The following is a 27230-nucleotide window of genomic DNA, read 5'->3' on the forward strand; positions in this document are numbered from 1 at the left end:
TTCTCAATACTCCTCCTTATCCGCCCGCACACCTCTTCGTCCGCCAGCAGCCCCACATCCAGTCGCCAGAGAGGGCGCTGACCCCGTTCCGCCCCCAGTCGCAGGTTCACCCAGTGCGGGGCATGGTCCGAGACCGCAATGGCCGAGTATTCTACCCCCTCCACCCTCGGGATTAACGCCCTACTCAGCACAAAGAAGTCTATTCGCGAATAGACTTTATGGACATGGGAGAAAAAGGAAAACTCCTTCTTCCTTGGCCGCGTACACCTCCAGGGGTCCACTCCCCCCATCTGGCCCATGAACTCCCACAAGGCCCTGGCCGCCGCCGGCCTCTTTCCCGTTCTGGACTTGGAACGATCCAAGCTTGGATCCAAGACCGTATTAAAGTCCCCTCCCATAATCAGGTGACTTATCTCCAAGTCCGGGATCCTACCCAACACGCGCCTCATAAAGTCCGCATCGTCCCAGTTCGGGGCATATACATTCACTAACACCACCTGGGCCCCCTGCAGCTTGCCACTCACCATTATATACCTGCCCCCCCCTTATCCGCCACGATGCTCCCCGCCTCAAATGCCACTCGTTTACTGACCAAAATAGCCACTCCTCTGGTCTTTGAGTCTAACCCCGAGTGAAACACCTGTCACACCCATCCTTTCCTTAGCCTCACCTGGTCCACGAGCTTTAAGTGTGTCTCTTGCAACATGGCCACGTTCGCCTTCAACCCCTTTAAATGCGAGAACACGCGGGACCGCTTGACCGGCCCATGCCGCCGACTAGCCATCTCCCTTTTTCGGCCAACCGCGTGCCCCCGCCTCCCTCCTCCAGCTCTCCCCCTGGCGGCCCCCCCCGCCTGACTCTCCATCCATACCCCTCACCTGGCTCCCCTTCAGTCAGCAAAGCAGCACCCCTCGCCCCCCCCCCAAACCTCCCACCCACCCCCCACCACCCCTCTCCTGCTAAGCATCTGCTTAGCTCTGGTTTCCCCCCCCATTGTGCTTCCGTGAGTCAGCTCACCCATGCTGACCCAGGCCGCTCCCGCCTCTATATACCAACCCTTAACTTGTTGCCTCCTTCGGGCTGCCCTCCCCCCAGCTCCCCCGCAGAATAGAGGGGCAAGTGCCATCTGGGACCTCCCCGTGCGCTGGACAGCCCGTCCCGGGCGTTTCCCACCCCCCAGCACCGAACACCTGGAAAACAAAACACCTGGAAAACAAGCAAAACAAACAACAAAACCCCCAACCAAACTAGGGCAGACATGCCCATAAACTTATGCTTTACCCGCCGTCCTCCTCTCGGTCCCTCCCCACCCGCCCATTTCACCCCCATACAGCAGTCCCTTAGTTCAGGTCCAGCTTCTCCTGCCTGATGAACGACCACGCCTCGTCTGGGGTGTCAAAATAGTGGTGCCTGTCCTGGTATGTTACCCACAGTCTCGCCGGGTGCAGGAGCCCAAATTTCACCCCTTTACCGTGGAGGACCGCCTTCGCCTGGTTAAAACCTGCACGCCGCCTCGCCAGCTCAGCTCCCAGGTCCTGGTAAATTCGGATCTCGCCATTCTCCCACTTACTGCTCCGCTCTTTCTTCGCCCACCGCAGGACTCGCTCCCGGTCTGCCAAGCGCTGAAACAGTATCACCATCGCCCTCGGTGGCTCGTTTACCCTCGGCTTTCTGGCGAGAACCCTGTGCGCCCCATCCAGCTCCAAGGGCTGCGGGAAGGCCCCCGTGCCCATCAGCGTCCCCAACATTGTGGCCACGTACGTGCTCGCGTCCGCCCCCTCCGCTCCTTCAGGAAGGCCCAGGATCTGCGGATTGTGACTCCGATATCTGCTCTCAAGGTCATCCAGCCTCTCCTGCCATCTCTTATGGAGCGCCTCGTGCGCCTCCACTTTCACCGCCAAGCCCAGGATCTTGTCCTCGTTCTCCGCCACCTTCCTCCTCACCTCCTTGATCTCCTTCTCCTGTGCCTCTGGGTCACCACAATTCTCTCCATGGAGGCCAGCATCTCCGTTTTCAGCTCCATGAAGCAGTTTTTAAGAAGCTCCTGCTGTTCTCTGGCCCACTGGGCTCACACCTCCCGATCCTCTCCGGCCGCCATTTTGCCCTCCTGGACCTTCTCGGCCTTCTTCCCCGGGGTCGCGCGTCTGCTGGCTCCACTCCTGGTCCTCTCCATCCACCAGGGGGGGGGGGGGGGGGGGGGGGGGGGGGCGGGGTTCTCCCATGTCTGTTCCCACGCCGGTCCCTCCTGTTAACTGCCACCACTCCTTTTAGCGGCCCGAAACACCGATCCCGGCGGGAGCTGCCATTTGCGTGACCTAGCAGGTCATGGCCGCTACCGGAAGTCCATTCAACCACACTTAAGAATACTGTATGCAGTGCTGGTCTCCATATTAAAAAAAGGATACAGGGACTTCCGGGTGCGGCGATGACCAGCTGAGTCGCACATTTCGGCAGCTCCCGGTGGAACGGACTTTTGGGCTCTTAATAAGAGCCCCAACGGCAATTTTAACGGCTAAAAGTACTGTGCGGTGAACCAGAAGGGAATCCCCCCTGGATACGGATGAGAAAAGGAGAGGAAGGTGGCCGGATTGCGGTGGATCCTTTAGAGCAGCGGCAAGGAAGGCAAGCAAAAACCAAGATGGCGTCGGAAGGTGGCAGTTTAATATGGGGCCCTGAACAACACGAGTTTTTGAAACGCTGCGTGGAAGAACTCAAAAAGGAATTGAAGAAGGAGCTGTTGGCCCCGATATTACAGGCGATCGAAGGGCTAAAGGAGGAGCAAAAGACCCAGGAGCGGGAGCTTCGGGTCGTGAAGGCAAAGGCTGCCGAGAATGAGGACGACATACAGGGCCTGGTGGTGAAGACGGAGATGCACGAGGCACACCATAAGCGATGTGTGGAAAGGCTGGAGGCACTGGAGAACAACGCGAGGAGGAACAACCTGAGGATTCTTCGTCTTCCTGAAGGTGCGGAGGGAGCGGACGTCGGGGCATATGTGAGCACGATGCTGCACTCGTTAATGGGAGCGGAGGCCCCGGCGGGTCCGCTGGAGGTGGAGGGAGCATACCGAGTGATGGCGCGAGGACCGAGAGCAGGAGAAATTCCGAGAGCCATAGTGGTGAGATTCCTCCGTTTTAAGGACAGAGAGATGGTCCTTAGATGGGCAAAGAAAACTCGGAGCAGTAAGTGGGAGAACGCGGTGATCCGCGTATACCAAGACTGGAGTGCGGAGGTGGCGAGAAGGAGGGCGAGCTTTAATCGGGCCAAGGCGGTGCTTCACAAAAAGAAGATAAAATTCGGAATGCTGCAGCCGGCAAGACTGTGGGTCACATATCAAGGGAGGCACCACTACTTTGAGATGGCGGATGAGGCGTGGACTTTTATCGTGGAAGAAAAATTGGAATGAGCGGGTTATTAAAAAAAGAACGTTTGAAACAAAGTGGTGGGGCGAGTATGGGGGGCGAAGAGGGGGGTAAAAAGGGGGGAAAGAGGAGTTTTATGTTATTAATCCTGCGATGTGGTAACTTTTCTCTCTTCCACAGGAGGTGGTGGGGGGAGGGAAGGAGGTGGAAGAGATGGGGCGTTGGCCATTGGGGGAGGGGCCAAGGGGGAAGCGCGGGCTCGGTTCCCGCGCTATGATAATCATGGCGGGAATAGGGAAGCAGGAAGGAGGGGGCGTCGCACGGTGCGAGCCGAGGTCACGGGGGGAAGCCGAGGTCGGCCAGAGTTTGCTGACTTCTGGGAGCAACATGGGGGGTGTAACTACGCTAGTGGGGGATCTAGCGGGGGGGGTGGGAGGGGGGAATTATTGGGCTGCTGCTGCTGGGGAGAGGGGGGAGCTGGTATGGGGTGGGATGGACGGGGGGGGCACCGCCTGGGGGGGACACAGCTGCGTGGGAACCGGGTGAGGAGCTGGAAAAAGAGGATGGCTAATCGACAAGGGGGGGGGGTAAAAAGCCCCCCAACCCGGCTGATCACGTGGAACGTGAGAGGGCTGAACGGGCCGATAAAGAGGGCACAGGTACTCGCACACCTTAAGAAACTTAAGGCAGACGTGGTTATGTTACAGGAAACGCACTTGAAACTGATAGACCAGGTGAGACTACGCAAAGGTTGGGTGGGGCAGGTGTTCCATTCGGGGCTAGATGCGAAAAACAGGGGGATGGCTATATGAGTGGGGAAGCGGGTAATGTTTGAGGCAAACACTATAGTGGCGGATAGCGGGGGCAGATACGTGATGGTGAGTGGCAAACTACAGGGGGAGACGGTGGTTTTGGTAAACGTATATGCCCCGAACTGGGATGATGCCAATTTTATGAGGCGTATGCTAGGACGCATCCCGGACCTAGAGGTGGGAAAGTTGGTAATGGGGGGAGATTTCAATACGGTGTTGGAACCAGGGCTGGACAGGTCGAGGTCCAGGACTGGAAGGAGGCCGGCAGCAGCCAAGGTGCTTAAAGATTTTATGGAGCAGATGGGAGGAGTAGACCCGTGGAGATTTAGCAGATCTAGGAGTAAGGAGTTTTTGTTTTTCTCCTATGTCCACAAAGTCTATTCGCGAATAGACTTTTTTGTTTTGGGAAGGGCGTTGATCCCGAAGGTGAGGGGAACGGAGTATACGGCTATAGCCATTTCGGATCACGCTCCACATTGGGTGGACTTGGAGATAGGGGAGGAAACAGAAGGGCGCCCACCATGGAGAATGGACATGGGACTAATGGCAGATGAGGGGGTGTGTCTAAGGGTGAGGGGGTGCATTGAAAAGTACTTGGAACTCAATGATAATGGGGAGGTCCAGGTGGGAGTGGTCTGGGAGGCGCTGAAGGCAGTGGTTAGAGGGGAGCTGATATCAATAAGGGCACATAAAGGAAAGCAGGAGAGTAGGGAACGGGAGCGGTTGCTGCAAGAACTTTTGAGGGTGGACAGGCAATATGCGGAGGCACCGGAGGAGGGGCTGTACAGGGAAAGGCAAAGGCTACACGTAGAATTTGACTTGCTGACAACGGGTACTGCAGAGGCACAGTGGAGGAAGGCACAGGGTGTACAGTACGAATATGGGGAGAAGGCGAGCAGGTTGCTGGCCCACCAATTGAGGAAAAGGGGAGCAGCGAGGGAAATAGGGGGAGTGAGGGATGAGGAAGGAGAGATGGAGCGGGGAGCAGAGAGAGTGAATGGAGTGTTCAAGGCATTTTATAAAAAATTATACGAAGCTCAACCCCCGGATGGGAGGGAGAGGATGATGGGCTTTATGGACCGGCTGGAATTTCCCAAGGTGGAGGACCAGGAAAGGGTGGGACTGGGAGCACAGATTGAAATAGAGGAAGTAGTGAAAGGAATTAGGAGCATGCAGGCGGGGAAGGCTCCGGGACCGGATGGATTCCCAGTTGAATTTTACAGGAAATATGTGGACTTGCTCGCCCCGCTACTGATGAGGACTTTTAATGAGGCGAAGGAAAGGGGACAGCTGCCCCCGACTATGTCTGAGGCAACGATATCGCTTCTCCTAAAGAAGGAAAAGGACCCGCTGCAATGTGGCTCCTATAGACCTATTTCCCTCCTAAATGTAGACGCTAAGATTCTGGCCAAGGTAATGGCAATGAGGATAGAGGATTGTGTCCCGAGGGTGGTCCATGAGGACCAAACTGGGTTTGTGAAGGGGAGACAGCTGAATACGAATATACGGAGGCTGCTAGGGGTAATGATGATGCCCCCACCAGAGGGGGAAGCGGAGATAGTGGTGGCGATGGATGCCGAGAAAGCATTTGATAGAGTGGAGTGGGATTATTTGTGGGAGGTGCTGAGGAGATTTGGTTTTGGAGATGAGTATGTTGGATGGGTGCAGCTGTTGTATAGGGCCCCAGTGGCGAGTGTGGTCACGAATGGACGGGGATCTGCATACTTTCGGCTCCATAGAGGGACAAGGCAGGGATGCCCTCTGTTCCCATTACTGTTTGCACTGGCGATTGAGCCCCTGGCAATAGCATTGAGGGGTTCCAAGAAGTGGAGGGGAGTACTTAGAGGAGGAGAAGAACACCGGGTATCTCTGTGTGCGGATGATTTGTTGTTATATGTAGCGGACCCGGCGGAGGGGATGCCAGAGATAATGCGGACACTTCGGGAGTTTGGAGAATTCTCAGGATATAAACTGAACATGGGAAAAAGTGAGTTGTTTGTGGTGCATCCAGGGGAGCAGAGCAGAGAAATAGAGGACTTTCCGCTGAGGAAGGTAACAAGGGACTTTTGTTACTTGGGGATCCAGATAGCCAAGAATTGGGGTACATTGCATAGGTTAAATTTAACGCGATTGGTGGAACAAATGGAGGAGGACTTCAAGAGATGGGACATGGTATCCCTGTCACTGGCAGGGAGGGTGCAGGCGGTTAAAATGGTAGTCCTCCCGAGATTCCTCTTTGTGTTTCAGTGCCTCCCGGTGGTGATCACGAAGGCTTTTTTCAAAAGGATCGAAAAGAGTATCATGAGTTTTGTGTGGTGGAAGACCCCGAGAGTGAGGAAGGGATTCTTACAGCGTAGTAGGGATGGGGGGGGGGCTGGCACTACCGAGCCTAAGTGAGTACTACTGGGCCGCCAATATCTCAATGGTGAGTAAGTGGATGGGAGAAGAGGAGGGAGCGGCGTGGAAGAGATTTGAGAGGGCGTCCTGTAGGGGGACTAGCCTACAAGCTATGGTGACGGCCCCATTGCCGTTCTCACCGAAGAAATACACCACAAGCCCGGTGGTGGTGGCGACTTTGAAAATTTGGGGACAGTGGAGACGGCATAGGGGAAAGACGGGAGCCTTGGTGGGGTCCCCGATAAGAAACAACCATAGGTTTGCCCCGGGGAGAATGGATGGGGGATTTGGAATATGGCAAAGAGCAGGAGTAACGCAACTGAAAGATCTGTTTGTAGATGGGAAGTTCGCAAGTCTGGGAGCGCTGACCGAGAAATATGGGTTGCCCCAAGGGAATGCATTCCGGTATATGCAACTGAGGGCTTTTGCGAGGCAGCAGGTGAGGGAATTCCCGCAGCTCCCGATGCATGAGGTGCAGGACAGAGTAATCTCAAAGACATGGGTGGGGTGTCAGATATATATAGGGAAATGAGGGACGAGGGGGAGATTATGGTAGATGAGCTGAAAGGGAAATGGGAAGAAGAGCTGGGGGAGGAGATTGAGGAGGGGCTGTGGGCTGATGCCCTAAGTAGGGTAAACTCATCGTCCTCGTGTGCCAGGCTAAGCCTGATTCAATTTAAGGTGTTACACAGGGCGCATATGACTGGAGCACTGCTCAGTAAATTTTTGGGGGTAGAGGATAGGTGTGCGAGATGCTCGAGAAGCCCAGCGAATCACACCCACATGTTCTGGTCATGTCCGGCACTCCAGGGGTTCTGGGTGGGGGTGACAAAGGTGCTTTCGAAAGTAGTGGGGGTCCAGGTCGAACCAAGCTGGGGGTTGGCTATATTTGGGGTTGCACAAGAGCCGGGAGTGCAGGAGGCGAGAGAGGCCGATGTTTTGGCCTTTGCGTCCCTAGTAGCCCGGCGCAGGATACTGTTGATGTGGAAGGAAGCCAAGCCCCCGGGGGTGGAGACCTGGATAAATGACATGGCAGGGTTTATAAAGCTGGAACGGATTAAGTTCGTCCTAAGGGGATCGGCTCAAGGGTTCACCAGGCGGTGGCAACCGTTCATCAAATACCTCACAGAAAGATAGAGGGAATGGAAAAGAAGAAGGCAGCAGCAGCAGCCCGGGGGGGGGGGGGGGGGGGGGGGGGAGAGGAGGAGGGGGGGGGGGAGGGGGGGGGGGGAACCAGAAGGAGTCTCAGGGTTATTAATATATATGTATAATATGTATAGGTCGTTGCTATAAATAATTGTATATTGGACTGTTAAATCATATTTTTGGAGAGTGTTTATCTGAGACAAGGCAGTTGCCATTTAGTTTTAGTTTTCGTTATATATTATTTATTCTTTGTTTATAAAACAGGTCATTGTTATTTATACTGTTATATTATTGTGTAAGGGATACACAATGTATTGTGATGGTTGACCAAAAAGTTTCAATAAAATATTTTTTTTAAAAAAAGGATACAGAGGCAATGGTGAAATAAAAGATTTACAAGAATGATACGGGAAATACGAGATTGTAACTATCAGAAACAAGAGATTGGGGGACTTGCTCTACAAAAGAGATGGCTCAGAGATAACTTATTAGAAGTCTTCAAAATGATTGGGAGGGTGGGGGGGTGTTGATAGGTAGATGGAGAGATGATCTGCAAAATTTCTCAACCAGGTAGAGGCAGGTTCCAGGGTTTGGGCGGTGGGAAAGTCCCAGAAAATAGCATCAGGTCACGATCCCAACGTCATTTCCCCCATTCTGGGGCAGTTTCCATGTGTTGTGGGGAACCCGTGTGGGTCTGTGGGAAAGCAATTGAGATTATCAAAAAGTCAATTATGGGGCCTCCGGTGGCGGCATGTGCATGGAAGTCGCACATTGGGAGGCTCCTGCTCGAGGCTCTGGTTTTTGGATTTTAAAGCCCTGTTTCAGGGGCAGTTTTTGAACAAGCTGGTGCAGGAAAGCGTAAGGAAGGTGTTGTGTTATGTACTCTGGGATAACACAGGCTGCAACTCGATGCAGCTTTGACCAAAAGATACTCCAGACTTTGAAGTAAGTTCAATGTGATTTATTGAACCATTAGCACAGTTCTCCATGAGTTCGACTCTCCTGCTAATCTTGCTACAGTAACTCAGTCTAACTAACCAGTCTGCTCTAAGCCACGTGGTGGGTGTGATGCTTCTGATCTGCCCCTGTCCTACTCTCTAAGTGTCGCCTGTGGAAAGAGAAAGAGCATGTGTGCCCTGTCCTTATATATGGGTTGTGTAATGCCCCCTTGTGGTAGTGTCACCTCTGGATGTCTTGACTGTTCTAGTCTATGTGTTCATTAGCTGTATGTCTGCATGGCATGACGTCTCTGGTGCTCCCGCTAGTGTTTACTTAGTCGTAGTGTATTTACATTAACCCCTTGTGTATTTCCAGTGATGCATATCACCACAGAAGGTGGGGAATGTCTAAGACCCAGAAGAAAGCTGCTGGGAAGAAGGGGCGAGCAAATGTTCGCTGTCAAGTGAACGGGTCAGCTCAGCAGCAGGAAAGGCTGGATCACTGGGTGGGGCCGCTCAGTGGAAATTCTGAACGAGGTGATGACTAGAGAATGTGAGAGGTAGTTTGCCAAGCACATGGAGATGCTGCAAAAGGGGATGATGGCTGCAGTGAAGGAGTGGGTGGAGGAGGCGATTGCCCCGGTGAAGGCCGAAATGTCGAAGATATCGGCTGAGGTATGGGAGCAAGGAGAGGAGTTGAAGAGGGTGGAGGAGGCTCTGTCACAGCACAGTGGCCAGTTCACCTCGATGGGTGAGGAGCTGCAGAGGATGATGGAGGCTAACAAAGGGCTCAGAGCTAAGGTTGAGGACCTGGACAACAGTTCAAAGCGGCAGAATTTACAAATTGTGGGCCTGCCTGAGGGGGTTGAGGGCCCAAGGCAGACTGAGTACTTTACGAAGATGCTGGCAGAGTTGTTGGGGGAGGGGGACAAACCCTCCCGATATGAGCTGGATTGGGCTTAGTGGTCACTCAGGCCCAAGCCAAAAGCAAATGAGCCACCGAGGGCAGTGATAATTTCACAAGTTTCACGTCAAGGAGAAGGTCTTGAGTTGAGCGAAGCAAAGACTTGAAGTGAAGTGGGAAGGAGTTGGTATTTGAATATACCAGGACTTGATGGTGGAGCTGGCGAAAAGGCTGCCGGCCTTCGGACGGGTGAAGGCGGCACTCGACAGTAATGGTGTGAGGTTTGGCATGGTCTACCCGGTGAAGCTGAGGGTGACCTGCAATTCAAGAGACTTTTACTTCAAGATGGCGGAAGCGGCAGAGGCGTTCGTGAAGGCTGAAGGATTCGGACTGAAATGAGGGATGGGACTGGGATTGGGACTTGGACTGAAGGGACGGGGGGTTCTGCTTAGCCTTTATCTCTCTTTTTGGGTTGTTTTCTGTATTTATGGGGGTGACATCTGGGTTTTTGGTTTAGTTGAATGGGGAAGGGTAGTTTACCTTTGTTACAGTCTACAGTTGCTTACAATTTTACTGGGCTTCGGCAGTTTTCCGGGGTGTGGTTTTGGAACTGGCTTTGTTTGTTTATCTTTGTTTTCAGTAAATGGGTCATGGGGAGTGGATTGGGAGGAGGGGGGCCTGGGCAGGGGCCTCGAGACTAGCAAGCAAAGGTTGGCTAGTGAACGGAAGTGTGGTGGGGGGAGGGATCGATTCTGAGAGAGGTTTTCAAGATGAAGTGGATGGGGAATAATCTATGGGTAGGGGGAGCGATATCAGTGGGCAAGGGGGTGAGGTGTCAGATGGAAAGGTAGTGGCGAAGGACTTCCGGGTGCGGCGATGACCAGCTAAGTCGCACGTTTCTGCAGCTCCCGGTGGAACGGACTTTTGGGCTCTTAATAGGAGCCCCATCGGCAATTTTAACGGCAAATAACACTGTGCGGTAATCCAGAAGGGAATCCCCACTGGACACGGATGGAAAAAAGAGAGGAAAGTAGCCGGATTGCGGTGGATCCTCAAGAGCAGCGGCCAGGAAGGCAGGCACAAAGCAAGATGGCGTCGGAAGGAGGCAGTTTAATATGGGGCCCTGACCAACAAGAGTTCCTGCGGCGTTGCGTAGATGAACTCAAAAAGGAGATGAAGAAGGAGCTGTTGGCCCCGATATTACAAGCGATTGAGGGGCTAAAGGAGGAGCAAAAGACCCAGGAACAGGAGCTTCGGGTCGTGAAGGCAAAGGCTGCTGAGAATGAGGACGACATACAGGGCCTGGTGGTGAAAACGGAGATCCACGAGGCACAACACAAAAGATGTGTGGAAAGGCTGGAGGTGCAGGAGAACAATGCGAGGAGGAAGAACTTAAGGATTCTTGGTCTTCCCGAAGGTGCAGAAGGGGCGGACAATGTGAGCATGATGCTGCATTCGTTAATGGGATCGGAGGCCCCGACGGGTCCGCTGGAGGTGGAGGGAGCCTATCGGGTTATGGCGCGAAGACCGAGGGCTGGAGAAATTCCTCGAGCAATAGTTGTGAGATTTCTCTGATACAAGGACAGAGAGATGGTCCTCAGATGGGCCAAGAAAACTCGGAACAGTAGGTGGGAGAATGCGGTGATCCGCGTGTATCAAGATTGGAGTGCGGAGGTGGCGAGAAGGAGGGCAAGCTTTAATCGGGCCAAGGCGGTGTTGCATAAAAGGAAGGTCAAATTCGGAATGTTGCAACCGGCAAGACTGTGGGTCACACATCTAGGGAAACACCACTATTTCGAAACGGCAGACGAGGAGTGGACATTTATTGTCGAGGAGAAGCTGGAGTGAGCAGGCCAGAAAAAGAACGTTTGGGACAAAAGTGGGGGGGTGAATTTGTGGGATGAAGGGGGGAAAAGGGGGAAGAGAGGACTTCCCAGATTGTTAAACCTGCGACCCTGTAACTTCTCTCTCTTCCCCATGTCGTGGGGGAGGGGGTGAGGGAGGATGAGGAGCTGTGGGCGCCGGCCATTGGGGGCGGGGCCAAAAGGGGAAGCGCGGGCTTTGTTCCCGCGCTATGGTAATCATGGCGGGAACAGGGAAGCAGGAAGGAGGGGGCCTCGCACAGTGTGAGCCGAGGTCACGGGGGGAAGCCGAGGTTGGCCAGAGTTTGCTGACTTCTGGGGGCAACATGGGGGGTGCAATTACGCTAGCTTGGGATCTAGCGGGGGGGGGCGGGGGGTGGGGGGGGTTAACTGGGTTGCTGCTGCTGGGGAGAAGGGAGAACTGGTATGGGAGGGGGGGGGTCGGGGCGAGGGGGCGCCGCCTGGGGGGGATACAGCTACGTGGGAACCGGGTGAGGAGCTGGATTGAAAGAGGAAATGGCTAGTCGTCAAGGGGGGGGGGGGGGGTAAAGAGCCCCCCAACCTGGTTGATCACGTGGAATGTGAGAGGGCTGAACAGGCCGATTAAGAGGGCACGGGTACTCGCACACCTAAAGAAACTTAAGGCAGATGTGGTTATGCTTCAGGAGACGCATCTGAAGCTGACAGACCAGGTTAGACTTCGCAAAGGATGGGTGGGGCAGGTGTTTCATTCGGGGCTAGATGCAAAAAACAGGGGGGTGGCCATACTAGTGGGGAAGCGGGTAATGTTTGAGGCAAAGACTATAGTGGCGGATAGTGGGGGCAGATATGTGATGGTGAGTGGCAAACTGCAAGGAGAGGCGGTGGTATTAGTGAACGTGTATGCCCCGAACTGGGATGATGCCAATTTTATGAGGCGTATGTTAGGACGAATCCCGGACCTAGAAGTGGGGAAGTTGGTAATGGGTGGAGACTTTAATACGGTGCTGGACCCAGGGCTGGACAGATCGAGGTCCAGGACCGGAAGGAGGCCGGCTGCAGCTAGGGTGCTTAAGGATTTTATGGTGCAGATGGGAGGAGTAGATCCCTGGAGATTTAGTAGACCTAGGAGTAAGGAGTTTTCGTTTTTCTCCTATGTACATAAAGTATTTTCACGAATAGATTTTTTTGTTTTGGGAAGGGCACTGATCCCAAAGGTGACGGGGACGGAGTACACAGCTATAGCCATCTCGGATCATGCTCCACACTGGGTGGACCTGGAGATAGGGGAAGAAAAACAACAGCTTCCACCCTGGAGAATGGACATGGGATTATTGGCAGATGAGGGGGTGTGTTTAAGGGTGAGGGGGTGTATTGAAAGGTACTTGGAAATTAATGATAATGGAGAGGTACAGGTGTGAGTGGTCTGGGAGGCACTGAAGGCAGTGGTTAGAGGGGAGCTGATATCTATTAGGGCACATAAAGGAAAGCAGGAGGGTAGGGAAAGGGAGCGGTTGTTGAAAGAACTGCTGAAAGAACAGACAATACGCGGAGGCACCGGAGGAGGGACTATACAGGGAAAGGCAAAGGCTACATGTAGAATTTGACTTGTTGACTACGGGTAAGGCAGAGGCACAATGGAGGAAGGCACAGGGTGTACAGTACGAATATGGGGAGAAGGCGAGTTGGTTGTTGGCCCACCAACTGAGGAAAAGGGGAACAGTGAGGGAGATAGGGGGGGTGAGAGATGAGGAGGGAGAGATGGAGCAGGGAGCGGAGAGAGTGAATGGAGTGTTCAAGGCATTTTATGAAAGATTATATGAAGCGCAGCCCCCGGACGGGAAGGAGAGAATGATGTGCTTTCTGGATCAGCTGGAATTTCCTAAGGTGGAGGAACAGGAGAGAGTGGGGCTGGGAGCACAGATTGAGACGGAGGAAGTAGTGAAAGGGATTGGAAGCATGCAGGCGGGGAAGGCCCCGGGACCAGACGGATTCCCAGTTGAATTCTATAAGAAATATTTGGACTTGCTGGCCCCGCTACTGATGAGAACCTTTAATGAGGCGAGGGAAAGGGGGCAGCTGCCCCCGACTATGTCAGAGGCAACGATATCGCTCCTCCTAAAGAAGGAAAAAGACCCGCTGCAATGCGGGTCATACAGGCCCATTTCCCTCCTGAATGTGGATGCTAAGATTCTGGCCAAGGTAATGGCAATGAGGATAGAGGATTGTGTCCCGGGGGTGGTCCATGAGGACCAAACTGGGTTTGTGAAGGGGAGACAGCTAAATACAAATATACGGAGGCTGCTAGGGGTAATGATGATGCCCCCACCAGAGGGGGAAGCAGAGATAGTGGTGACGATGGATGCCGAGAAAGCATTTGATAGAGTGGAGTGTGATTATTTGTGGGAGGTGTTGAGGAGATTTGGCTTTGGGGACGGGTATATCAGGTGGGTACAGTTGCTGTATAGGGCCCCGATGGCGAGCGTGGTCACGAATAGACGGGGGTCTGACTATTTTCGGCTCCATAGAGGGACGAGGCAGGGATGTCCTCTGTCCCCATTATTGTTTGCATTGGCGATTGAACTCCTGGCCATGGCACTGAGGGGTTCCAGGAAGTGGAGGGGAGTACTTAGGGGGGAGAAGAACACCGGGTATTTCTGTATGCGGATGATTTGTTGCTATATGTGGCGGACCCGGCGGAGGGGATGCCAGAGATAATGCGGATACTTGGGGAGTTTGGGGATTTTTCAGGGTATAAACTGAACATGGGGAAAAGCTATTTGTGGTGCATCCGGGGGAGCAGAGCAGAGAGATAGAGGATTTACCGTTGAGGAAGATAACAAGGGACTTCCGGTACCTGGGGATCCAGATAGCCAAGAATTGGGGTACATTACATAGGCTTAATTTAACACGATTGGTGGAACAAATGGAGGAGGACTTCAAGAGATGGGACATGGTATCCCTGTCACTGGCAGGGAGGGTGCAGGCGGTTAAAATGGTGGTCCTCCCGAGATTCCTTTTGGTGTTCCAGTGCCTCCCGGTGGTGATCACGAAGGCTTTTTTCAAAAGAATTGAGAAGAGCATTATGAGTTTTGTGTGGGCTGAGAAGACCCCGAGAGTGAGCCGGGGATTCTTGCAGCGTAGTAGGGACAGGGGGGGGCTGGCACTACCGAGCCTAAGTGAGTACTACTGGGCCGCCAATGTTTCAATGGTGTGTAAGTGGATGGGAGAAGGGGAGGGAGCGGCATGGAAGAGATTGGAGAGGGCGTCCTGCAGGGGACTAGTCTGCAAGCAATGGTGACGGCGCTGTTGCCGTTCTCACCAAATAAATACACCACAAGTCCGGTGGTGGTGGCTACATTGAAAATTTGGGGGCAGTGGAGACAGCATAGGGGAGGGACGGGAGCTTCGGTGCGGTCCCCGATAAGAAACAATCATAGGTTCGTTCCGGGGAGAATGGATGGGGGATTTGGAGCATGGCAAAGAGCTGGCGTAGTACAATTAAGAGATCTATTTGTAGATGGGACGTTTGCGAGTCTGGGAGCGCTGACGGAGAAATATGGGTTGCCCCAAGGGAATGCATTTCGGTATATGCAATTGAGGGCTTTTGCGAGGCAACAGGTGAGGGAATTCCCGCAGCTCCCGACGCAGGAAGTGCTGGATAGAGTGATCTCAGAGACATGGGTGGGGGACGGTAAGGTGGTGGACATATACAGGGAGATGAGGGACGAGGGGGAGATCATGGTAGATGAGCTGAAAGGGAAATGGGAAGAAGAACTGGGGGAGGAGATTGAGGAGGGGCTGTGGGCTGATGTCCTACGTAGGGTAAACTCATCGTCCTCATGTGCCAGGCTAAGCCTGATACAATTTAAGGTGCTGCACAGGGCGCATATGACTGGAGCACGGCTTAGTAAATTTTCTGGGGTAGAGGATAGGTGTGCGAGATGCTCGAGAGGCCCAGCGAATCACACCCACATGTTCTGGTCATGCCCGGCACTACAGGGGTTCTGGGTGGGGGTGGCAAAGGTGCTTTCGAAGGTGGTGGGGGTCCGGGTCGAACCAAGCTGGGGGTTGGCTATATTTGGGGTTGCAGAAGAGCCGGGAGTGCAGGAGGCGAGAGAGGCTGATGTTTTGGCCTTTGCGCCCCTAGTAGCCCGGCGCAGGATATTGTTAATGTGGAAGGAAGCCAAACCCCCGGGGGTGGAGACCTGGATAAACGATATGGCAGGGTTCATAAAGTTAGAACGGATTAAGTTTGTGTTAAGGGGTTCGGCTCAGGGGTTCACCAGGTGGTGGCAATCGTTCATCGACTACCTCACAGAAAGATAGAGGGAATGGAAAAGAAGTAGATAACAGCAGCAACCCAGGGGGGAGGGGGGGGGGAAGGGCGGGGGGGGGAGGAATCGGACGGACTCTCAGGGATGTTATTGTATATGTATAGGTATTTGGTATATGTAATTGTCTATTGGGTTGTTGGATTGTATTTTTGGAGAGTATTTATTTTGGACAAGGCAGTTGCCATTTAGTTTTGTTTTTTGTTTTTGTTTATATATTACCTATTTATTTGTTTAAAACTGGCCATGGTTATTTATATTGCTTTATTGTTGTGTAAAAGAAACACTACGTATTGTTATGTTTGGCCAAAAAACTTGAATAAAATATATATTTTTTTTAAAAAAGGAAAGGTAGTGGCGGATCAGGAGGGCAGGTACATGATAGTGAGGGGGGCGCAAGAGGGGAGGCTGGTGGCACTGCTGAGTGTATATGGCCCAACTGGGATGATGCGGGATTTGTGAGGAAGGCCATCCCGGGCTTGGATTTGCACAAACTAATAGTGGGAGGGGATTGGAACTTGGTACAAGAGCCAAGGATGGATAGGTCTCAGCCGTGCATGCTTGCCCAGTTGCGGGGAGGGGGGTGCAAAGGCGCTGACTGGGCTCATGAGGAAAATGGGAGGGATGGAGCCATGAAGGTTCTTGCACCTGATGGAGCGGGAGTATTCGTTTCTCTCATTTGTTCACAAGGTTCATTCGAGGAAAGACTTTTTTGTAATAGGGAAGAGGCTGTTGACTGGGATTAGGTGATCAGAGCAATTTCGGATCACTCGCCACATTAGGTGGACATGGTCCTGGAGAAGGGGATGAGCGCAGAGACCGGGATGGAGACTGGATGTGGGGTTGCTGGGGGAGCAACATTTTTGTGAGAAGATTGGGAGGGTGATTGAGGAGTACGTGGACTTTAACTGTACAGGGGAAGTATCGCAGGCAGTGGTATGGGAGGCCCTGAAGGCGGTAGTGAGGGGGGAGGTGATATCGTTTAAGGCCAAGGTGGATAATGAGGAGAGGGAAGAGCATCAAAGGCTGAAAGATGAGATGTTGGAGGTGGGCAGGAGGAGCTTTGATCGGTTGTCCACGGGAAAGGCGGTGCGCCACCTGAGGCAGGCGAGGGGAGCGATTTATGAGTATGGGGAGAAGGCAAGCCAACTTTGAAGGGAGGCGGCGGCGAGAGAAATTGGTGGTGGCCCCGGACCAGGTTAATAAGGTGTTTAAGGAGCTTTATGAAAATTTGTATAGGTCGGAACCGCCGGGGGAGAATCAGAGGATGCGGGAGTTCCCAGATCGATTGGAGTATCCGAGGCTGGAGGAAAAAGATAGGGCCACACTTGAGAGGTCGTTGGGGAAACAGGAGGTAAAGGAGGCAATTAGGAGGATGCAATCAGGGAAGGGGGCAGGGACAGATGGGTCCCCACTGGAGTATTACAAGAAATGTAAGGATAAATTGGCGCCACTGATGGTGGGGATGATTGAAGAGACGAAAGGGAAGGGGGGTGCTCCAACAAACATTGGGGCAGGCCTCAATCTCCTTGGTGTTAAAAGAAAGATAAGGACCCGACGGAGTGTGGGTCGTACAGGCCTACATCGTGACTAAATGTTGATGCAAAGATATTGGCGAAGGTACTGGCGACTAGGTTGGAGGGGTGCCTCCTGAAGGTGATAGGGGAAGTTCAGACGGGGTTTGTGAAAGGAAGGCAGCTATTTTCAAATATTAGAATTTATTAAATGTAATCATGACACCAGCTGAGGGAAAGGAGACAGAGGTGGAGGGGGTGGACGCGGAAAAGTCATTTGATCGAGTAGAATGGGGGTATTTGATTGCGGTTCTTGAGACATTTGGGATCGAGCCGCGATCAGAGAGTGGGTACGGCTATTATATAAGGAGCCGAGGGTGAGTGTCCACACAAACTATATGCACCGGGGGACCGGTCACGGGTGTCCTATGTCCCCTCTGTTATTTGCATTAGCGATAGAGTCTTTGGCCATCGTTTTATGAAGCTCCGGACTGTGGAAGGGATAGTACTGTGGGGGGGAACATAAGGGGCTGGGTTCTCCGCTCCCTGATGCCAAAATCATATTCGGCGACGGGGCGAAGAATCCGTTTTGGCGCCAATATCGGGTCCGGCGCCGGTTTTTATATTCTCCTCCCCTGAAAAGCTCCGTACTCATCGAACATTGTGGGGTTATTGCTGTTTTTGATTATACTGTTTACTGATTGACTGTTAATTTTCTTTTTTATTTGAAATGTACGGGTTAAGTTTTGGTCTTATACTGAATGGTGGATTGGTATTGTATTTGTTTTTGTTTGTTTTCTTTTGTTGTTTATTTGATGAAAATATTGAAAATGAGGAGAATAAAAAGATTTTAAAAAAAAAACTAGGAGTCAAAAATTAACGGTAGGCACTAATAAATTCAATAAGCCATTTAGGTGAAACTTCTTTATGCATTGAGCGGTTATGACATGATACCACATTAGATTAGTTGAGGCAAACAGCATAAGTGTATTTAAGGAGGAGAAGTAAGTTAAGTTTGAGATAAGAAGGATATGCAGAAAAGTGTAGGATGGGAGGAGGGTCATGTGGGGGACAGGTTGAATAACCTGTTGATGCTGCAGTTCATCATCTCACCTCACTTTCTGGTTGCTATTTCCAGGCTGAGTTGCAGTCAGCCAAGTTGTTTTGACTCTCTCTTGTTTTGCCTCACTCTTAGCTCAACAGTCTGACAGTGGACATCTGGTTATCTGAAGAGACTATACTAACAAATAATTAACAGTTGAGCTAAAATTAGGTTCAGTTGCTGTTTGTTTACCTTCTATTAAGTTGCTCCATCTGTTGAATTGAATTGGAACGTTGAACAATTTGTTGACAGGCAGGAGTTGTGGGTCTTTGCCAGGTGGTTGTCCTGTTCACATGGTCTACATAAAATATCCGGCCATGGCTATCAATCCGAGCTTCCCAATCTATAGTGTTAAAAAAGTAAACAAATCAAGAGGCAGAATTATGATGGTCAGCATCTGCCACGTAAGAATTATAGCACATTTCCAAAAACAACTTGAAGGTTTCAACTTGTGCCAGTCAAATTTGAATGCTTGAATGTATATCTTGAATAAAGATAATTTATGTGATGACAAAAGTACAGAAGATAACATCTTAACAACAAAATGAGTACTGTGGCTACCGTACTGGTTTAATACTTGCATTTTAGATAGGCCATCTTTAGAGGTGCAAATACTGCCCATTTATGAAATATTTCACAAAGTATTTTGAATATTGTGGAACCTAGTAGCTTGCCTACAAAATGGTTGAATGATTTATAACAGAAATCTTAGGAAGGAGTGGCCTGGGGGACAGGGGTGACTCACTTGCTATGGGACATAATATGGGAGAAATTAGGGATGGCTATGATATACTCAGGACTGTGATTAATATTGTTTATAATACAATAGAGCAAATGCATTAACATCACTGCTTTATTTTCACGCCAAAAATTATTCCATGTCACCTGGTGTATTCCCCCAACTTGCAACCAACAATTCTGACTGACATAAACCTAAAAAGATTCCGCCTCCTTCCACATTTATACCAAGGTTGGTGCAAAACAGGATGATTTTTGAATACTCTAAGCCCCCTCTAACCATCCACCCCTCACATGCCCCAAGTAACTGAACCTTTGTTTTAATATTACATTGAAATGTTCAACCAGGTCATTGGTGCCCACTTGTGCCTATTTATATTACTCTTCAACTGATAGGTGGCTTTTTGAAGATGATCCTGAGCCAGGACTGATGAGGTTATTCTTGGACCAAGTTAAAAATGACCTGATCACCTGGGGGGTCTCCATTAAGACTTCAGGTACTTCCCAATTGTGATAGGAGGAAAACTGGAGGGCCAGTCACAAACTGTCCGTGCCATGTTTTGTTGCATGTAAGGCAAATGTCTCATCAAAGGACACTTCAAAAGATAGAAGGAAAGCAAATTACTTAGCAAAACTTTGAAAATATTAACCAGCATAATGAATTCAATTTTGAACTTCATGACTTGGGTACACATCCGTTTTGTAAGATTTTGTCCCCTCCTCCATACCCCCAGTCCACTATGTTATGGTAGAACATGGTAACCACTTACGAGTTAAAAGATTAGCATCTTTCAAAAGTTGGAGATGAGCAGCAAATTGACCAAGCTAGAAGAAATGGCTTTTGTCATCTGCAGCATTTTAAAGAATAAACTCAATTCCTCTTCTGCGACCTCACAATCACGTTGAAAAACAATTAAGTAATTGCAATTTAACAAGGATATCATTCCAAAGATATTCTCCCATTAATTTTCTATGTGTCTTTCCTCTTCAAAGGTGACATTTCATGCTGAGATATGGTTTTGGAGATTGCAGTAATCCCCTTACACTTCGTTCAGGTGCTCATTCAGCAAACTACAATCAGCGACTTGTATTTATATAGCACCTTGGAAAATCCCATGGTACTTTCAACATGTATTGATTGAGATTGACTGTCAGTGGGCTATTCAACTGGTATGTGCTATCACATGAAAACCCAAACCTGCCCTCAACAATGCACAAACATGGGTGGCTGCTAGACAACAATCAGAAATGCAAAAGCTGTGCAGTTTTCCACTCTTACACTGAAAAGGTTAAGCCCAGCTGAAATACCTCCATTACTGCTCCAGCTGGGAATGAAAAGTATTTTCGACATAAAGGGAAGATGGTTTGTCAGAACTGTATTCAACATAATGGAGGGGCAGAATTTCCACAGGGAGTTCCAGATCATCTACTGTAATCTTTGCAGAAACCGTTTCTGTCAATTCTCCAGAGTTTCCACCAATCTTCCCAAGTTATTACGGGCAATCGGGAGAACCCCTATGGGAATAACTTGTGCAAGTATCCATTCTGAGCAAACTTGATAGACTCACTTGGTGGTAGTGGTTCATCAATACGCTGATAACGGGTAACGTCCTGTCGCACTGAGGGTAAGGATCTCAAAGGCTGGTGGGTGCTTGATGGAGAATCTGGCCAATAATGTTTTAAAATCATAAAAATATTTCACAATGTGATGTAGTACAGAAAAATGGCTTTTATGAAATTAATCAATATTTTAATGCATATTAAGCTGCCATGCCACTGAATCACTTTGATGCAAGTGCCACATGGGTACTTCTTCATTTCTTTTATATCATTCAGGCTAAAGCTACAGGTAGAATTATATTTTTGTCCAGTGCAGTCCACCTTAACACAAACTGATTTTTCTGACACACTATTTAAATGATCTACTTTGCTATTTGACTAACTGGCTTCAAATTATTTGTATCTTACATGCAACTGTTCTACATTTGTTTTTCTTTTAAATTTACCTGGACTATCACTCTCAGCCTCTGCTGTCGCTTCGCTCGTCTCCTCTGGAGTCGCTTGGACAGGTCTGGCTTCTTCTTCCTCTGATAGATCTGTTGCTGCTGCTGCTGCCTGCAAACTCCTCCTTCTCTGCCAAATTTCTTCTGTTTCTGGTACAGAAGGTAATGCCTCCATCTCAAGAGGTGCCACCTCCTGCTGCTGTGCCTCGTTATTTTCAGTTCCTTCATTCACTGGAACATCCGGAATACTTTCAGAATCTTGGTTTTTTGCATGAACGTCAGCCACTATGTCAACTGGACAGGCACCATCTTCCTCTTCCTGTGAAGAGAATGCTGGAGTTTCTGAGAATCTGGCACTTTCGAAAGAAGAAAATCGTGTTCCGCTTTCCACAGATGAAGACACCCTTGTTGTGTTGCCACTTCCATTGCATGAGCTGTCAGCACCTTCAGCATCACTCTCCCCCTCTGGCCTAGTGCTGGCCTCACTTACGCTTTCTGTGCGGGTTGCATCACTTTGCTCATTCTCTGAAGAAAGTTGGGATCGTTCGGATGTCTGATCCACTGATTCTGTCTGTGTGAGCAATCTCTCTGCACGGTTTCCAGCATCAGCAGTTTGATCAACTGTAGTCCTTGAAGCTTCTGGAATTTGTTCATCTTCTTGGCAGGTACTGGTTACAATATTATCGCTACTCTGTAACTCATGATTGTCCTGTTCTTCTTCCTCTCCAATCTGCGCCACTGAAGAAAGGCTGCACAGAAGTTGATGAAAATTCTTATAGTGAGAGTCTGATAACCGTTCACATGCTATATCTGAGGCTAATACCGCTTCAGTTTCTAGCAGATTTATCTGAGAGTCAGAAGACAGTCTTAACTGAAGTTGACCTCCATTTCTGTTTTGCTGACTGTCCAAGTCCTCACTACCAATGTTACCAGAAGGACAGTTAAATTGTATACCATTTCCATCACTTTCTCTCGGTAACTGGAATCCACAAGCCAATTCTTGATGAAGATCGTGATCTTCTTCATCAGAGTCTATATGAAGCATTGCATTCAATCTTGTGTCTGTTGGAAAACTGCTTCTCAGTTTGGGAGATGCTCCAATTTGATGCATGTGAGCCTCAGCCAAATTTGACTTTGTACTTTCATTACTATCAACTGTATCAAGATAATCGTTCAGTGATTCTTGGCGATAGGTTGAACATCTTGCTAGGGATGGCCTTGATACAGAAGGTTCCCCATGTACTGCAAATTTGCTATCAATGCTTCTGATTTCACTGGTTGTACTTGGAATGGGCACTGCCCCATTTTCTTTCTGGATAGGTCCATTCACAAAAACTTGCATCTGGTCAGGATGTACTGCTGATACTAATGGATCTGGCATATCTTCATCATCAGACGGACTGCCCAAATCTCCATTTTCAGCATTTGCTCCAAGATAAGCACCCAAAGTCTCAGGAGAAGCATCTAAAAAAAACAATTTATAGATTTAGTTTAGAGTACAAAATAAAACACTATTTTGTAGTCAAAGTAGTAATGCCCTATTCTAGGCCTACATATTAGTCATGTTAATTATAGATGTATCGCATGGTCACTCAGTTAACTAAAGAAAAGACAAAATACAGCAGATCTTGACAAAGTACTTCCAACTCAAACTATCAACCCATAACAACAGGGATAAACATGTTAATGCTTATATTTTTCCCCCCAAAATAAGTTTTAGACACAGTCCTCAAACTACCACTCCATGTGCGAAATTCTCCCCCAACGGCGCGATGTCCGCCGACTGGCGCCAAAAACGGCGCCAATCAGACGGGCATCGCACCGGCCCAAAGGTGCGGAATGCTCCGCATCTTTGGGGGCCGAGCCCCAACATTGAGGGGCTAGGCCGGTGCCGGAGGGATTTCCGCCCCGCCAGCTGGCGGAAATGGCGTTTGTTGCCCCGCCAGCTGGCGGAAATGGCGTTTGTTGCCCCGCCAGCTGGCGCAGAAATGCGGCGCATGCGCGGGAGCGTCAGCAGCCGCTGACAGTTTCCTGCGCATGCGCAGTGGGGAGAGCCACTTCCTCCTCCGCCATGGTGGAGACCGTGGCGGAGGCGGAAGGGAAAGAGTGCCCCCACGGCACAGGCCCGCCCGCGGATCGGTGGGCCCCGATCGCGGGCCAGGCCACCCCCCGGGGTCAGATCGCCCCGCGCCCCCCCCCCCCCAGGACCCCGGAGCCCGCCCACGCCGCCTGGTCCCGCCGGTAAATACCAGCTTTGATTTACGCCGGCGGGACAGGCAATTTCTGGGTGGGACTTCGGCCCATCCGGGCCGGAGAATTGAGCGGGGGGTCCTGCCAACCGGCGCGGCCCGATTCCCGCCCCCGCCCAATCTCTGGTACCGGAGACTTCAGCGGGGGCGGGATTCACGGCGGCCAACGGCCATTCTCCAACCCGGCGGGGGGTCGGAGAATGACGCCCCTGGAGTCACCCAAAAACTTATTTGGGTCTTGATCCTAGAGCCATTAAAGCACAGAAGGAGGTCATTCTGTTCAGAGCACATTCTGGCTCTCTGTAGAACAATCCAGTCACTTCAATACATCTACTCCATCCCCACAGTCCTGCAAATGTATTTCCTTCAAGTGCCCATTCAATTTCCTTTTAAAATTATCATCTCTGCTTCCACCAACCTCGTTGATGGCAAATTCAGGTCATTACCATTCACTGTATATAAAGGTTCTTCCTCACATTATCCCCCATAACCCGTATCTAAAACCTTCAGTCTGTGTCCCCTGGCCCTTGTACCATCAGCTAATAAAACATGGTTTCTTTATCTACCTTATTGAAAATAAATTAAAATAAATTAAATTAAAATAAATTAATTTAAATTAAGCTAGAATTGTGCAGTGTAGGTTAACAAGGGCTGCCCCACCCACTCACATAACTGGTTGGCAGTTAAGTGTCAGTCACTTAAATCTACCTTGATCTAAAAGCAGGTGGGGGGGGGTGGGGTGTCAATTCAGGACAATTTAAAAAGAGCAACTTGTAAACTCACTCCCAGTGAGTTCTCCCAGTGAGCCAGAGAAGACACAGCCAGAGTGAGACAGAACCAAGAGTGAGTTTGGGAATTTGAATCTAGGTGGGAATTCAATTCTTGGGGGGGGGGGGGGGGGAGGAGGTGCTTTTTATCCCTGGTAAGTGACTGGTAAGTAGTGTTTCTGTTTTCTTTTCATTGGTATATTTATTAATTTTTTTCTTTGTTGTTTATTTATTTATTTATTTATTTTTGGGAAATTGTAATTGTTGAAGTTAACCAAAGGTTTGAGACATGGCAGGAGATCTCAGACCTGTGTCATGCTCCTCGTGTGCGATGTGGGAGCTCCGGGACACGTCCACTGTCCCTGGCTCCTTCACGTGCAAGAAGTGTGTCCAGTTGCAGCTCCTGTTAGACCGCTTGACGGCTCTGGAGCTGCGGATGGACTCACTTTGGAGCAACCGCGATGCTGAGGACGTCGTGGATAGCACATTTAGCGAGTTGGTCACACCGCAGGTGAAAGGTACTGAGGGAGATAGAAAATGGGTGACCAAAAGACAGAGCAAGAGTAGGAAGGCAGTGCAGGTGTCCACTGCGGTCATCTCCCTGCAAAACAGATATACCGCTTTGGATACTGCTAAGGGAGATGGCTCACCAGGGGAAGGCAGCAGCAGCCAGGTTCATGGCACCGTGGCTGGCTCTGCTGCGCAGCTGGGCAGGAAGAAGAATGGCAGGGCTATAGTGATAGGGGACTCAATTGTAAGGGGAATAGACAGGCGGTTCTGCGGACGCAATCGAGACTCCAGGATGGTATGTTGCCTCCCTGGTGCAAGGGTCAAGGATGTCTCGGAGCGGCTGCAGGACATTCTTGGGGGGGTGAACAGCCAGCTGTCATGGTGCACATAGGCACCAACGATATAGGTAAAAAAACAGGACGTGGTCCTACAAGCTGAATTCAGGGAGTTAGGAGTTAAACTAAAAAGTAGGACCTCAAAGGTAGTAATCTCAGGATTGCTACCAGTGCCACGAGCTAGTCAGAGTAGGAATGTTAGGATAGATAGGGTGAATGCGTGGCTCGAGAGATGGTGCAAGAGGGAGGGATTCAAATTCCTGGGGCATTGGAACCGGTTCTGGGGAGGTGGAACCAGTACAAACCGGATTGTCTGCACCTGGGCAGGACTGGAACCAATGTCCTAACCGGTGTTTGCTAGAGCTGTTGGGGAGAGGTTAAACTAATGTGGCAGCGGGATGGGAACCGATGCAGGAAGTTGGAAGGTAGTAAAACAGGGACAGAAACAAGGCGACAGGTGAGGGAACTCCTGTTGCTCCCGGCACAAGAAGTTCAAGATAGGGTGATCGCGGGTGTATGGGTCGGGGAGGGCAAGGTGTCGGAAATACACCAGGAGTTGAAAGAAGAGGGGGAAGCGCTGGTAGATGAGTTGTAGGGTAAATGGGAGGAGGAGCTGGGGGAGGAGATCGAGGAAGGTCTGTGGGCTGATGCCCTAGGTAGGGTTAATTCCTCCTCCTCGTGTGCCAGGCTCAGCCTGATAAAATTTAAGGTGGTCCACAAAGCGCACTTGACGGGGGCGAGGTTGAGTAGGTTCTTTGGAGTAGAGGACAGATGTGGAAGGTGCTCAGGGAGCCCGGCGAACCATGTCCATATGTTTTGGTCATGCCCGGCACTGGACTGGTTCTGGAGAGGAGTGGCGGGAGCAATATCTCAGGTGGTGAAAGTCCGGGTCAAGCCAAGCTGGGGGCTAGCAATATTTGGAGTAGTAGACGAACCGGGAGTGCAGGAGGCGAAAGAGGCCGGCATTCTGGCCTTTGCGTCCCTAGTAGCCCGGCGAAAGATCTTGCTGATGTGGAAGGAGGTGAAGCCCCCCAGCCTGGAGGCCTGGATAAATTACATGGCTGGGTTCATAAAGTTGGAGAGGATTAAGTTCGCCTTGAGAGGGTCTGCGCAGGGGTTCTACAGGCGGTGGCAACCGTCCCTAGACTATCTCGCGGAGCGTTAGAGGAAGGTAGGTCAGCAGCAGCAGCAACCTTGGGGGGGGGTGGAGGGGACGTCCTGGGAGGGGGGGGGGGGGGAAAGAGGGGACTGCCTAGGAGGGTGGATGAGCAAGAGATAACATGAAGGGTTGGGGAAGCTGGCACGTACGGGTGAGGGCCAGTGTACAAAGCTGTGTAAATATATCATTTTGCCATGTATATATCTTGCTCTGCGCGATTTCTCGGGTTTTTTTGTTACGAGGGGTGGGGGGTTATTGTTTGTAAGGGAGAAAAATTGTGTTAAAAAACTTCAATAAATATATTTTTTTTAAAAAAAGATTCAGAAGAGGTAAAAAAGCCAACATAAGCGTACTTTACCTGAATGCTCGGAATAAGGTAAATGAGTTGATGGCGCAAATCATCGTGAATGACTATGATTTAGTGGCCATTACTGAAACATGGTTAAAGGATGGTCACGACTGGGAGTTAAATATCCGAGGCTATCAAACTATTCGGAAGGACAGAGTGGATGGTAAGGGAGGTGGTGTAGCTCTGTTATTTAAGGATGACATCCGGGCAACAGTAAGGGATGACATCGGTGCTATGGAGGATAAGGTTGAATCCATTTGGGTGGAAATCAGGAATAGTAAGGCGAAAAAGTCACTGATAGGAGTAGTCTATAGGCCACCAAATAGTAACATTATGGTGGGGTAGGCAATAAACAAAGAAATAACTGATGCATCTAGAAATGGTACAGCAGTTATCATGGGGGATTTTAATCTACATGTCGATTGGTTTAACCAGGTCGGTCAAGGCAGCCTTGAGGAGGAGTTTATAGAATGTATCCGCGATAGTTTCCTAGAACAGTATGTAATGGAACCTACGAGGAAACAAGCGGTCCTAGATCTGGTCCTGTGTAATGAGACAAGATTGCTTCAGGATCTCATAGTTAGGGATCCTCTCGGAAGGAGCGATCACAATATGGTGGAATTTAAAATACTGATGGAGGGTGAGAAGGTACAATCAAGCACTAGTGTTTTGTGCTTAAACAAAGGAGATTACAATGGGATGAGAGAAGAACTAGCTAAGGTAGACTGGGAGCAAAAACTTTATGGTGAAACAGTTGAGGAACAGTGGAG

At 50.4% G+C, this 27230-nt stretch overlaps 1 protein-coding gene across 1 annotated transcript in view; it reads right to left on the minus strand.

Annotated features, from left to right (window-relative positions):
- The window catches only part of LOC140392897 (E3 ubiquitin-protein ligase HECW2-like), a 595816-nt gene that overhangs the window by 175125 nt on the left and 393461 nt on the right, over positions 1 to 27230 (minus strand). Inside the window, 3 exon segments of the mRNA XM_072478670.1 lie at positions 18543 to 18693; positions 20657 to 20752; positions 21095 to 22555. Of these exon segments, the coding sequence (XP_072334771.1) occupies positions 18543 to 18693; positions 20657 to 20752; positions 21095 to 22555 (1708 nt within the window).

Source organism: Scyliorhinus torazame, chromosome 2 (genome assembly GCF_047496885.1).
Source record: "Scyliorhinus torazame isolate Kashiwa2021f chromosome 2, sScyTor2.1, whole genome shotgun sequence".
Lineage (NCBI taxonomy): Eukaryota > Metazoa > Chordata > Chondrichthyes > Carcharhiniformes > Scyliorhinidae > Scyliorhinus > Scyliorhinus torazame.